The sequence below is a fragment of the Danio rerio genome, chromosome 12 (assembly GCF_052040795.2).
Source record: "Danio rerio strain M-AB ecotype USA chromosome 12, GRCz13ab, whole genome shotgun sequence".
Taxonomy (NCBI): Eukaryota; Metazoa; Chordata; class Actinopteri; order Cypriniformes; family Danionidae; genus Danio; species Danio rerio.
In genome coordinates this window covers 3,072,792-3,087,500 of record NC_141032.1, presented here as the reverse complement: position 1 = coordinate 3,087,500, position 14,709 = coordinate 3,072,792, and the positions used below count along the sequence as shown (strand labels likewise).

At 38.0% G+C, this 14,709-nt stretch overlaps 2 protein-coding genes across 4 annotated transcripts in view; both read right to left on the bottom strand.

Moving 5' to 3' along the window:
* Positions 1 to 14,709, bottom strand: part of frmpd2 (FERM and PDZ domain containing 2) — a 451,768-nt gene that overhangs the window by 265,771 nt on the left and 171,288 nt on the right. The window lies entirely within an intron of this gene.
* The window catches only part of antxr1c (ANTXR cell adhesion molecule 1c), a 75,289-nt gene that overhangs the window by 38,772 nt on the left and 21,808 nt on the right, over positions 1 to 14,709 (bottom strand). For all 3 annotated transcript variants that reach the window (XR_015503694.1, XM_087275570.1, XM_087275571.1), the window contains exons 2-10: positions 8,218 to 8,289; positions 8,009 to 8,080; positions 7,844 to 7,925; positions 7,730 to 7,760; positions 5,922 to 5,995; positions 5,772 to 5,840; positions 3,757 to 3,837; positions 2,452 to 2,512; positions 564 to 662 (exon numbers count right to left, since the gene is read on the bottom strand). Coding sequence is in view for 2 of the 3 variants with exons in the window: in XM_087275570.1 (XP_087131696.1) it covers positions 564 to 662; positions 2,452 to 2,512; positions 3,757 to 3,837; positions 5,772 to 5,840; positions 5,922 to 5,995; positions 7,730 to 7,760; positions 7,844 to 7,925; positions 8,009 to 8,080; positions 8,218 to 8,289 (641 nt within the window). In the remaining variant the exon portion in view is untranslated. The remainder of the gene's footprint in view (positions 1 to 563; positions 663 to 2,451; positions 2,513 to 3,756; positions 3,838 to 5,771; positions 5,841 to 5,921; positions 5,996 to 7,729; positions 7,761 to 7,843; positions 7,926 to 8,008; positions 8,081 to 8,217; positions 8,290 to 14,709) is intronic.

Genomic DNA, 14,709 nt, shown 5'->3' with positions numbered 1-14,709 from the left:
TATATATATTTACTCATGTTTTTTGTATTATTAATAGTTAATTTGTTCCTATTGCTAAATTTTTGGTTTAAAAACAATTTATTGCGTACTATAAATTACTACAGTAGTAAACGTGGGAAATCATTAGTTAAAAGGTTATTAAAATAAAAAATATTAATATAGTGTTATACATTTGTTACTTGTAAAAAGATTTTTATTACATATAATGTATTATTGCCTTTATTAACTTGCTATTATTTCCTTCATCATAAATTAATACATTATATAAATTAAACCTGTCCAAATTAGATCGTTCAGCAAGGCCAGCAATCGAGTATCTGCCATATTATTGTCAGATAATAATGGCTGATCAGCTATAATGACTGATTAAAAACTGTTCAGTCTATTATATTGAATGGCGATCGGAAACAACGCTCCCCATTCGGCCGCCTCAATCGCAATATTTGTGAAATAAAGTAAACACTATTGTTTATTGTGTACAATATTTATTAATCATATATATCAAAATATATCGATGACGATGTTCAAAAAGACGTTTATCATCATCATCTACTGAGACTCACTGAGAGTGACTGTGTCGTTGATTTTGAAGCTGCACAAGACCTGGTCGATGTTTCTGGCGTGCCGAAAGCCGTTTCCTCTCACCACCACCTGAAACGACTCTGAAACACAGATTCAAGCAGAAACACTGATCAATCTGCACACCATTACATCATTCCCCTGCTAAAACGTCAGCTTCTCTGTATTTTCGGCTCAATGTCTTCCTGCTGAAATCATCAGTAATGCTGGGTAATAATAATAAAACCACAATGATATAATTGTTCTGTGGGGTAAATGCGTCTCACAGACGGTCATGTTCAACGCTGGATTTTCCCTATATGAGGATGTCATGTTGCCTCGCTTATTCATTTCAGTGACTGTACAGTTGAAGTCTAATTATTAGCCCTCCTGTATATATTTTTCTCAATTTCTGTTTAATGGAGAGCAGATTTCTCCAACACATTTACAATCATAACAGTTTTAATAACTCATTTCTAATAACTGATTTATTCAACCCAAGCTCATTCTGGAAACGTAGACCCGCGGACGTTTCTAGAGACCGCGATTTACGTGGCCGGAGGTGCGTACGGCAGTGTTTAGTCTTTCTCGAGCGAACGCTGCGGGGCCCGGAGGAGGAGGAGCCGGCCGCGGGGACGACCGGGATCGAGTCCGGGGAACACCGGTTCCAGAAATCAGGTAAGATGAAACACAGAATCCAAAAAATAAGGCCGAGGACGCGGCGAGATGCGAAAACGCGGTCGAAATCAAAGACGAGGGCTTTTGCTTTTTTTTTTTTTTTTTTTCTGGACGGCTTTTGCAAACTGTCGCTTGGGTTTAGGGAAGGAGGAGGAGGAGGAAGAGGAGGGCGGCAAGTTGGTCGATCGTTCGGTCGTTCAGTCAGCCAGTCAGCCGCTCCACAGCGGCCTCGACGGCTTTTCACGCGAGAACAGCGTGGGTGCAGGGCCGGCGCGTCCATAGAGGCGACCTAGGCAGCTGCCTAGGACGGCAGTATAGAGAGTGCGGCATTCGCGACACCTCCCTTACCACCCCCGTCTTTAGTTATGTCTGCGACACCTCCCTCAACACCCACGTCCTCAAATATATTTGCGCATAGACGCAAGAATAGAGAGGGCGGCGTCAGCGACACCTCCATCAGCACCCGCATGTCCTCAGTTATATCCGCGCCTCGGTTATATCCGGGTATAGGGCGGCAGAATAGAGGTCCGCAACACCTCACTTCATTTTCATAACCAGTCACTTTCGTTTTTACAATGGGGTTGAGGGCGGCGTGATCGTCCTCTGCCTAGAGCGGCAGTTCATCTTGCTCCGGCCCTGCGCAGGTGCGAACGGTGCGCGCTCCTGAGAAGCGCCTGAGACACGAAAAAGTGCGCACAACGGCCTCTCGCACATCCGCGAAAACAAAAAACGCTCGAATACGTAACTCCCGGGAGGTATCTCGCGGTCCGCAGAAACGTCCGCAGGGCTACGTTACCACAATGAGCCCGGGTTGGATTTATTTGATCTTTGCCATGATGACAGCACATAATATTAGACTAGATATTTGACTAGCCTTCAGCTTAAAGTGACATTTAAAGGCTTAACTGGGTTAATTACGCAAGTTAGGGTAATCAGGCAGGTCATTATAACAGTGGTTTATTCTGTAGACTATCGAAAAATAAACATTGCTTAAGGGGGATAATAATATTGACCTTAAAATGGCTTAAAAAAACAAAAACTGCTTTTATTCTAGCCGAAATAAAACAAATAATTCTTATGACAAATCCATTATGGGCTTTTATTTACTGCATAATTGAAAGTGGAGTAACTGGTGTGCTCCAAATAAATAGTGTACTTCAAGTTAATAGTGTAGCTGATAATAAATAAAAGCAAGCATGTCATTATTTTCCATACCTCCTGCACATACGCTGGATGGCTCCGCTGCCAAAATCTCGATGCAGGATTTCTTAATGATCTAAAACAGGAAATGTTAATTGAGAGAAAAGAGAAAACACACATATAAACAAGAGTTTTTTATTAATACATTTTTAACTAACTAATTTCTTTTGTCTTTGCCATGATGACAGTACATAATGTTTTACTGGTTATTTATTTATTTATTTATTTATTTCTAATAATATTTACCATGAATATTGGCAGTTTTATATATTTTTTATTCCAACCAAATTATAATATATATATATAAAATATATCATAATTAAAAAATATATATATAAATAATTTGTTTTGCTTTTAAACATCTCGAGAAATATTTTAAAAATAATTATATACATTAATTATATAATAAATAATTAAGTAAATATATTTTGCAAACTTTATTATTATTATTTATTTATTATATATATTATTTTGTTATTTATCAATTTAATTAATTTTTATTCAAGCCAAAGTGTGTAATTTCTGCATTATTAATTTCATGTCCCATTATTTAATATTTTAATATTATATAATAAAAATGATAATTAAAGAAATATTTGAAAAATAATTATATACATTAATTATATAATAAATAATTAAGAAATTATATTTTGTAAACTATATTATTATTTATTATTATTATTATTTATTATATATATGATTTATTATTATTATCAATTTAATTAATTATTGTTCAAGCCAAAGTGTGTAATTTCTGCATTATTAATTTCACGTCCCATCATTATATATATAATTAAAATTATAATTAAAATTTGAATTTTGCTGTTAGCTGTATACATTATTTTTCTCATGCAAATTCAAGCTTTTTTAATCATTATCAATTTAATGAATTAATATTAAAGCTAAAGTGAGCCATTTCTGCATTAATGTCATGTCCTTTAGTTATGAACAACAAATAGTGAACAAATAATGACATACGTTTTTGTTTATTTATAATAACAATTTATTTTCTTATAATTACACCATGCTTGAACTGATTCACCTCAAAAGTTTTACTGCGACATATTGTCATTTTCATAACACAGACATTTCATTTTATAATTATGTTTTAACATTAAAAAATAAAACATACTACAACTGTGTTCTTATGTACAAACATACTAGCTTTAAGTAATGAGCATGCATTTTATTTCTCAATCAATCTTCCAGATAGCTGGTTTATATATCATTAAATATGTGCACTCTATTGAAGTGGATATTATATTTATATGATAATAGAGCATGCAGATAGACTAGATGAAAAGACGTTTATATATTTACCGAGTCGATCATTCCTCTCAGAGCCTGGAATCCTCCCAAAACTGGAAACACGTGTTTACTGGTGTCTGCTATAGTCGCCAGCTGGAAGAGGACAGGATAATGTTTATTTACAGCTCATCGCCGCTTCCATTGGTTTATTTTGATGAGATTTCACCTCATAGTGGATGGTTTGCATTGATAAGTGCATATTTGGTTAAAGTACATGTTAGGGATGCACCAATTTTGACCAATAACAATTATGACACTGGTCAACTGCATAGGGTAATTGGACGAATTTAACACCCAACTGCAGCATTCATTACAATGCGACATCTTCAAAGGTGATTTTTTGCTATTCAGTATTTTAGTAATTTTTATTTAACATTTAATAGAACATATTTATAATTAAACTTAATCAAAAAAGCCAGCGCTGTTTCTCTGGGCCCTATCATATACCCGGCGCAAGATGCGGCGCAATAGTCTTTTGCTAGTTTTAGCTTGGCGCATGAGTCGTTTTGAGGCGTTGTGCTACGCTGTTTAAATAGCAAATGCATTAGCGCTCATTTGTGCGCCCATAGGCGTTCTGGTCTAAAAATAAAGGCGTTCTGAGGTGGACCGCTGGCGCGTTGCTATTTTAAGAAACTATATTAGATTTTTCATTAGACCAAAACTAACCCGGTCTAAACTCCAGCGCAGAGTTGCGCCTCGCTTACACACTGCTTAATACGCACAAGAGAGCAATAGGCAAATATCTTTACATATGAAAAAAATTAAATATTAAGGATATATATAGGATATAATAAGAATAGATATAGAATATAAATATAAAGGATTAAAATATTACAAAACATATTATTTTCTAGCCAACATAAATATGAAAATCACTGCTTTTATGTCTTCTTCATCTCGGGAGGCTTTTTCAGTTCATTCATAACAATTTGCTTTTGTATAATGTTATTATTAATAGCAGTATTATTTTTTATATCCATATTTATATTTCTTTTATTAAAAACAAGCTTAGATTTGCCCACCTGTCAGGTTTTAGACCATATGGGGCACAGCATGTGTTTTAGGATATAACTCAGGTTTTTGAGCACATTTTGTTATTATTGTTCATTTATTTGTTTGCTGAAAATTAGAACTGAATTTAGAAATAGTTTTGAAACGAATATTTGCACTTAACAAACAAAAGTATTTATTTATAGGCTAATTGATGTCTGTGTGTAAAGGTTTCCCTATCCAAGAGCTTAAGTGAAAGTGATCCATTATCTCTCATTCTCACGCAGTAGATGCTCTGTTCAACAGTTTTCTGTTAATAAACTGTGAACTGTTTGCTTGTGAAATGCTCATTTTTTTCCACTTAGACTTACTTTAGATCATGTAAATAGTGAATACGCTCTTGGCGTGACGCAGCTGGCTCTTAAAGGGAATGGGAGATGAGACTCTAATTGGTTTATTCTCAAAACACACCTATAACTCATTAAGAAAATAAACTCAACCCTTTTAGACCATGCGCCACGGCGCAAAGTGGATTTTCCTGTCCGTAAATTAGCAAAAATGCCTTCTGACACGCCCTGAAAGCGTTTGCGCCCTGCGTTTTGCTTACTGCGCATAGACCGTCAAAATAGAGCCCTCTATGTCAATGATACCTTTTGCTTCCTCCCAAAAATACCATCTCGTTAACAGAGTGCAGTTGGGTGTGTTTTATTGTCCAAAACATTTCATCCCAAATGGTTTTGTCCAACTGGTTCTGCTTTCTCTGACACACATCTGATATTTTGTAGATATTATATGATCTCTCTTTTTTTTGCAAGCCCTAATCCATTTTTTGTATTGAATGATTATTACAATCATTGGCGTATTCATAAGATGTGCAGCGCATTTCCTTTTTGTAATTAATACACAATCAGTATCGTCTTTTTTCATATTATTGCTGATAGCTCTAAAATAAACTAATCACTGATACATTAGTGCATCCATAGTACCTACTGATGTTTCGAGACTAGTTTAATAATGCTCATCATGGTCATTATCACCTGTGTTTCGTTGAAGTCCTTCACTCCAACACAATACACGATTGCACCCAGTGTCCGAGCTCGTGCCGCCTGGTTAGAAATCAAACAAGTGCAATTAAAAACCGTAAGTGACTATATATATATATATATTTAAAAACTACTTTTTTTTACCTCTTGTTGAGCTGCTATCAGCTGATGTTCTTGAAGCTCACCGTCTGTCAATGCTATTATGACACTCGCAGTTCCTACAAAGTAGAGAGAAAAGCTTTAAATACATTTTTTTGGACAGAAACATAGCTTGTAGGGCTCGGGGGAAATATTGATATAGCATAGCATCACAATATTTTACATAGCACTGATACACAGATCGATATTCATTCAGTCAGTCATTCATTTTCCTTTGGCTTAGTCCCCTATTCATCAGGTGTCGTCACAGTGGAATAAACCGCCCCATATCGATATATCGCTAATATTTTATTATACTGATTGGCTGAATAGTAAAATCGAATTCTTTGCAGACCACTAGATAATGTTGTTGATCTGTCTAGTCAGCTGAGTCACCCTCGGTGTGCAGTAAGTTAGTAAATTAAAGACAGCGGCATCATTTCTGTTTACTTAAAACAGATGTTGCTAATGATTTCCACAATGCGAAGAAGAAAAATTGCAAAATGTCACAGAAAATCACAATAGATTTAAGGTCGCAATGATAATATCATTTTAAGCGTGCCCCACGTAGGTGAGAGGGCTTGACAAACCACCTGTAGAAACACTCTTCTCTCTATATGCACCACACACTTTACTTAAACTCCACCCTACAAGGACTTAATAAGAAAAACAATGTTTGCTTGTGTGGCGTGGTGGCGCAGTGGGTAGCAATGTCGCCTCACAGCAAGAAGGTCGCTGGTTCGAGCCTTGGCTGGGTCAGTTGGCCTTTCTGTGTGGAGTTTACCAAGGAAATATACGTAAACTTTTGACTGTCTAGAAATTAATAAAAAAATTACTTCATTATTCTGGCATTTAGGAAATGTAAATCCAACCCAAGCTCATTCTGAAAACGTAGCCCCGCGGACGTTTCTGGAGAGCGCGATTTACGTGACCGGAGGTACGTATGCTCGCATTTGTTTTTTTCGTGCGAATGCTACGGGGTGTGACGCCGCTCCTCTTCTTCGCGCTTGTTTGCCGGCTGTGACGGCTCACCTCCGTGTGGAGGGCTTCCCGCCGAAACCAGTTTGTCCGCTTAGCTCGCAGTGTTACGTCGGTGGAGCGGAGGCCTGGAGGAGGAGGAGCCGGCTGCGGCGACGACTGGGTTCGAGTCCAGGGAAGAGCGGTTCTAGAAATCAGGTGAGATGAAAAACAGAATTCAAAAAATAAAAACGAACAAGTTCGTTACGGGGCGAGAATGGTGAAACCCGAAAACGGCATCAAAATCGGACGAGGGCTTTTGCTTTTTTTTTAAATTTCTGTACGGCTTTTGTAAATCGTCGCTTGGGTTTAGGGATGGAGGAGGAGGGTGGTTGGGTCGGCCGATTGGCCGGCCGCCCGATCGATCGTTCAGTCATTAAGTTCGTCAGTCGGACAGACGGTTGCTCGACAGCGGCCTCCGGTGGCTTTTGGCGCGAAAACAGTGCGGGCGCGAACGGCGCGCGCTCCCGAGAGACGTTTGAGACACGAAAAAGCGCGACCCAGCGGCCTCTTGGTGATTCGCAAAAACAAAAACTGCACAAATACGTACCTCCCGGCACGTATTTCGCAGCCTCCAGAAACGTCCGCTGGGCTACATTTCCACAATGAGCCTGGGTTGTGTGAATCATTTAGGTAATCCTTAAATAGTAAACGTTTAGTGTGATTTACCATCAGACATTTAAAAAAAATGGTTATGTTCCTTTTTTTGAGTGTATACAAACTTCTGGTTTCAACTGTATGTAGGACCGTGACCCTAAAACCCATCAACTATAACAATTGTAATAACTGAAACCTACCATAGTTCTCCTGGTATATTTGCTCATTTGCCTGTGAATGAAAACGAGATGACATTACTAAAATGAAACAAAATACATACAACATAAGCAGAAGCTTTGATTTGAACATTTGACCTTTTCTAGACCAAGATGCATAAACGTATCTCCGCCAGGAATCTCACGCCGCAGAACGTTAAGGCCTTTTCTTATGGTCTCCCTTTTAAAAGAACGAAAACAATCCAAAATAAATAGATAAGCTGTTGATTTTAAAGTTCTCAAAAGCATGGAGTTGCTCAGCACCTGTTTTCTGTGAGTCTCATGATCGTGTTTCCTCTGGTCGAGAACACGATGAAGGACATTCGCAGCATCGGGCTGTGATGGGAAAAGGGTTTTCAAGTAAACAAAACTTCATCATCCCATAAACAGCAGAAATCCATCACAATTGGAGAACATCAACAAGAACATGCCGTGCACTCAACACTGCCATTCAATGCATTTCTGTTCAGTACCTGATGAATTTCTGTTCCAAAAGTTCAACAAACGAGTAGATTTCTTGCCAGTGATGTTTGACACTTCCTGACCTGAGGAAAAAGAGATGAAAAGTCATCTAAATGCTCCTGCTTGCACTTTAAGGGTTAGTTCACACCAAAATTGTATTAATCATCCTCCGTTTATCTTAAGAACGCAAGTCAAGATGTTTTAGATGAAATCTGAGAGCTCCCTCATCCTCCAGAGACAGCAAGGATCCCGAAAAGAGTATTGTCAAAACATATCCTGTGACTTCAGTGGTTCATTCAACTGTAATTATATGAGGCTCCAAAAAACAGACAAAAAAAACCTAAGTAACCCTAAAGTAGCAAAATCTGGTTGCCTGAAGTACTGGGGCTATTGTTTTTTCCTGGCAGATGTAGATAGAATTTAGTAGTCCGGCTGACAAAAACAATATTCCAAGGACTTTGGGCTACCACATTTTGCGAGCCCTGTAACCCTAACCCTAAAAATGCCACAGCAAACAACTGTTAAAAACGACTTCACTGTTCATCCATGTTTTCTATTTCAGATCTGGATGCGCATTTACTACAAGCTAAATCATGCTTGCTTGCATAAAACATTATGTTTATATTCTTATTTTTGTTTGATTACAGTTTTATCCTTAAAGTAACAAGGAATGTTTTAACAGGTTTTGAACGTCTCGTTGTTGGCCATAGAGGGTCAGAGAGCTTTTGGATTTCATCTAAAATATGTTAATCTGTGGTCTGAAGAACATCGAAGCTTTCAGGGGATTGGATGGACATGAGGGAGAGTAATTTTGTAGGAGAACTAACCCTTTAATACATGCATCAGACTACTACAAATAATATTTCTTCAAATTAAGGGCACAGTTTGGAATTTTCGCCACTAGAGGGCGTGTGTTCACAACAAACAAAAGCGTAGTTTTCATTTTTAGAAAAATAGTCCTGTTTCTAGTTCAAATGTCTAAAAATTCTTAAATAAAGAAGCATTTTCTTGACAAGTAAAAAATATAGTTTTATTTTCAGAACTATCAGTCAAAATTAAGCGATTTCCTTAACAAGCTAAATTATCTGGCAGTGTTTTAAGGTAAAAGTCACTTAATTTTGACTGATTATTTCTGAAAATATATATATTTTTCTACTTCTTTTCCAGGAAATGCTTCTTGATTAAAGCATGTTTAAACATTTGGACAAGAAACAAGACAAAAAACAAGCTGATGGATGAGCTGCTGCTGTTTCCCTGTTTTCTATAAAATCAAACCAAAAAGTGAGTGTGTCACGACTGGATGTCACAAAAACAAGGGAAAAATCCAAGTGCAGCAAAACACATTTATTGTCAAACAATAAAGATCCAAAAAAAATAAAAATGACAAAGGGACAGGCAAGGTACCAAAATCGAAGAAAACGTAAAGTGCAAAAAATGAAGCACAAAAGTGAATCAAACACAAACTAAACAGGAATCCAAAAACATTGTAATGATACTAAACAAAGTGACAATGAGGGACAGCTGGAAACAAGGAGTGATCACATGACTAGGATACAAAAACCAAAACAAAAACTGGTGCCCTTGAAAACCACCAGAGGGCACTGCAGCAGGTGTGACAGATTGTGTGTGTGTCTGCAAAATATATAACATTGCTGAATGTTAATACACCAGCTACACTTTTAGAAGAGTGGATAAAAGACTTCCGTTGGCTTCAAGTCCGCTATGAAAAGTCTGTGAGATGGATTTTTCAGGTAACAGTTTGCCACATCTAGCACGAGAGCTTCTGTTTAATCCTTCATATAATCGCCAGATGCTGTCCGCCATGCAAGTGGCAGCTATACGTCAAATGTAACACCACGTACACCATCGCAAACGGGCTTTGCGCCGAGTAAACTAATATCGCTACTCCTAAAAAGGCCGGTATGGCTATTAACATGACGTATGCATATAATAAGGCACAGTATATGTCAAAAGCATCAGTGCAATATCAGACAGCACCTGTGAGAACAGCACAGTTATATCGTTAACAGATTCATTCATGTCAAGCAGTGCGTGCAGGGCTGGTGAGCGCTCCGTTTATCTTTTGGTCACTCAATTATGTTATAAAAATGTATTTTCTTTGTGGTAACGGGATTTCGTTGAGACATTTTTTCCTCACGCTTGCTTATATATATATTTTGCTTGTCAGTTTGATTACTGTTGATTTCAAATTCAAAAAATATGTTTCTTGTATAAAACTTTTAGTAACGGTGCTTATAATTGGTGGGTGCGACTAAATATTGGCTGATGAGCCTACATTTTTAAAGTTAGGAGCTACCAAGCAAAAAGGTTTATTTCGAGCCCAGAGTGGTTTTGTATATTTTAATAAAAACATCTTACATGTTGTGCCTTAAAAGAATAGTTCACCCAAAACTTAAAATTCAGTCATGCTTTTATCATTCGCTGCCCTTAAACACAAAAAAGAAGATATTTTGAAGAAAGCGTGACCATTGACTTCCATAGTATTTGTTTTTGCTACTGTGGAAGTCAGTGGTTACAGGTTTCTAACATGTTTCAAGCATGTAACATGTATCTTCTGTGTTCAACAGACTTTTTTGGGTGAACTAGCCCTTTAATTGACAAATGCTTTTCCCTTCAGCTTAGTCCATTATTTATCAGGGGTCGCCCCAGCGGAATGAACTGCCACATATTCCAGCATATGTTTTACAAAGCGGATGCTCTTCTATCTAGTACTGGGAAACACCCATACACACTCATTCACACACATACACTACGGCCAGTTTAGTTCATCAGTTCCCCTAGTGCGTTTGGACTGTGGGGGAAACCGGAGCACCCAAAGGAAACCCACACCAGCATGGGGAGAACATGCAAACTCCACACAGAAATGCCAACTGGCCAAGCCGGGACTCAAAGCAGCGACCTTCTTGCTGTGAGGTGGTAGTGCTAACCACTGAGGCACAATGCCGCCCTTGCTTTTTAACTTATTCCCGGAAAGCAGTTTATAGGCAGATCCACCTAATTGTGTGTCCTTCTGTTCTTCCCCCTGAGGTCCCGCTATAAACTCTATGACAGCTGCTCATTTCCTCCTCAGTCCACATGAGGCAACCTGTGCTAATTCATTAGTGCTGCGTGACAAATGGGAAATGAGTTACAAAGGTCGACTGATCTGCGCTTGGGCCACTTTGACTTAATTAATGAAACATGCCGCAGAAAGCACAGGCTCTGTGCTGTGTCAACTTTATATTCCTCAGGCTGATGTAACACATTTACTCATGTGTATGTTTGACAAGGGGATTTTTTTTTGGTGAGATTTAATTGATTTGTGTTTAAAAAATGGCATTGTGGCATCATATGCTAATCACTTACATTGTGCACTGTAAAACATTTTTTGTTAGTTATTAGTTTCCGTATTGAGTTATCAACATGTGTTTTCTGTTTATTTACAGTTTGCATGGATGTTGATCTCTGCTCTGTCCACTTTTGATGTTGAAAATTCAACTCTACAGTTTAACAAAGTGACTTTTATTGAAGTTTTAGTAGTTTGAAATAATAAAATGGATAAAATATTTAGAGGAATAAGTCTTATAATATATAATGTATAAGTGTATAATAACTGAAAATTTACTGGCAGATTATTACAAGGTTTTTGTAGTGTAATATACAAAACCAACCCAGACAATACATCCCTTTAAACTATTAATAATGTTCATAAAAGTCACTTTTTTAACTTTTCAGGGTAAAAGTTGCTGGAAGGAAGATCAAGATCCCATAATGCAATTCAAAAGCTTAAACATTCGGCTTAATCCCTTTATTAATCTGCGGTCGCCACAGCGGAATGAACCGCCAACTTATCCAGCATATGTTTTTCTCAGCGGATGCCCTTCCAGCTGCAACCCATCTCTGGGAAACATCCATATACCTTCATTCACACTCATACACTACAGACAATTTATCCTACCCAATTCACCTGTACCGCTTGTCTTTAGACTGTGAGGACACCGGAGCACCCAGAGGAAACCTACGCGAATAAAGGGAGAACATGCAAACTCCACACAGAAACGCCAACTGACTCAGCCGAGGCTCGAACAAGCGACCTTCTTGCTGTGAGAGGACAGCACTACCTACTGCGCAACACACACACACACAGCACCAAGCAACACACAGCATCACGCTCTCTCTCTCTCTATCTCTCTCTCTCTCTCGCTCTCTTATTCACACACACACACATACATATAGAACACCAAGCAACACACAGCATCACACTCTCTCTCTCTCTCTCTCTCTCTCTCTCTCTTATTCACACACACACATACATATAGAGCACCATGCAACACACAGCATCACGCTCTCTCTCTCTCTCTCTCTCTCTCTCATTCACACACACACACATACATATAGAGCACCAAGCAACACACAGCATTACGCTCTCTCTCATTCACACATATACACACACACATAAACAGCATCCATGCAGTTGCGCGCATGCTCGCTCGCTCGGTAGCGATATTGTTAGACCGCGCGCCTGCTCCCGTTTATATTACCCCAGAGTTACCGACCGCTCCCGCGCTTTATTCGGAAATTTATTCCCGCACCGCAAGAAATCTGGTCGGCTCCCACGGTACAGCAGCGGGAATGCAGACCTCTAGTTCGTATTTACCACGTCTCCCTTCTCGTTCTTTCGAAACAGGAAATACTGTCAAGCTGCAGGTCACTTGGTGCGCGACTCGCCATCTTACCTCACCTCTCTCTCTCTCTCCTCCACACTGTCGTGTGATGATAATCACCTATACGCATTTTAGGCATTAAATAAATAATATTCAATATTTAATACTTGTCTCCTTTTTAAGTGCATGTTTTTTATGACGGTTTAACGGTATTGAAACTGACACCGTTGCTATTTTTAGATCCCGCGGTATCCCATATTACCGTATTACTGCCTAATTTACAGCACAGTTTATATTGCTGTATATGTATTTACAGAATTGTATGTCTTTGCTGTAAAATATACAGTAATTTTCACAATGCAACTAAATTAATATACAGTAACCTACTGCATAAATTTACTACAGTACAATACAGTTCAAATTACAGCTAATTACTGTGTTATTTACAATAAATCGTCAACACACTGTTAACAGTTTCCTGCACAATCTACAGTAACTTACTGGCAGCAGTTCACCACTGTAAATCAATTACAGCAAAATACTGTATTTACATTTACAGCAGCATTAATATCGCTGTGTATGTATTTACAGAATTGTATGTATATCTTTACTGTAAAATATACAGTAATATTCACAATGCAACTTTAAAATGCAGTAACATACTGCATGACTACTGTACAGTCAGTGTAAAGTGTACCGTGTAATCCATCCATGTTGTTAAAGTTAGCGTTTTTCTACAGAAATGCTAAGCTAATGACTTTGTGTTATCCTGAAGGAGGCTGATGAATGTTCCTCAAAACCTCTTCTCTGGAGCGGCGTGGGAGGACGATGTTTTTATAACACAGTCAACAAAAGACAGGCCAGCGCACAGCCAGCACACTCTCAAACTGCAAAACCCCAAAAAGCAGGAGTGCGCGGGTCATGCTAAGGGCTCGCCACGGCTCTCCACTTCAGATTTCTCAACATCACAATTGGACGGTGTTTGTGTTGGAAGCCCGACTTTCTTGAGGTAACAGCAATCATGGGATCGGTGCCTAGCTTGCAGTTTTCTCACCTGTGCAAACAGCGTTAGCAGAGGAAGCGGTCTATTCTCAAGCGAGATCCTTCATGAAATATGTTGCGGTGCCCCTCTTTGATCTAATTTTAATGGTTATACTAAACCATATAAAGCCTGAAATGCAAGATTTAGATTTTTTTTTTTTTTTTTGCTTTATGTAGGGAAAGAAGACACAAGATAAGGAGGCTTGGTTTGCATGCATACACTGTAAAAATACCTGTTAATGAACAGTTTCCACATTATCAAGTGCTTTTGAGGTGTATTTACTGTTGTGAATTGCATTATGGGATGTTGATCTCTGCTCTGTCAGCGTTTGATGTTAAAAATTCAACTCTACAGTTTAACAAAGTGACTTTTAGTGACATTTTAGTGGTTTGAAATAATATGATGGATAGCATATATAGAGGAATAAGCCTGTATAATAACAGAGAATGTACTGGCAGATTATTACAAGGTTTTTGTAGCTTAATTTACAACACCAACCCAGACAATATAGCACTTTAAACCAGGGCTGCCCAAACTGTTTCTTATAAAGGGCCAAAAACCAAACTTGATTGAGTGCAGTGGGCCGAAGATACAGTTGAAGTCAGAATTATTAGCGCCCCTTTTTATTTTTTTTTCAATTTCGGTTTAATGGAGAGCAGATTTCAGCACGTTTCTTATCATAATAGTGTTAATAACTCATTTTTTAATAACTGATTTATTTTAACTTTGTTATGATGACAGTAAATAATATTTGACTAGATATTCAAGACACATCTATACAGCTTAAAGTGACATTT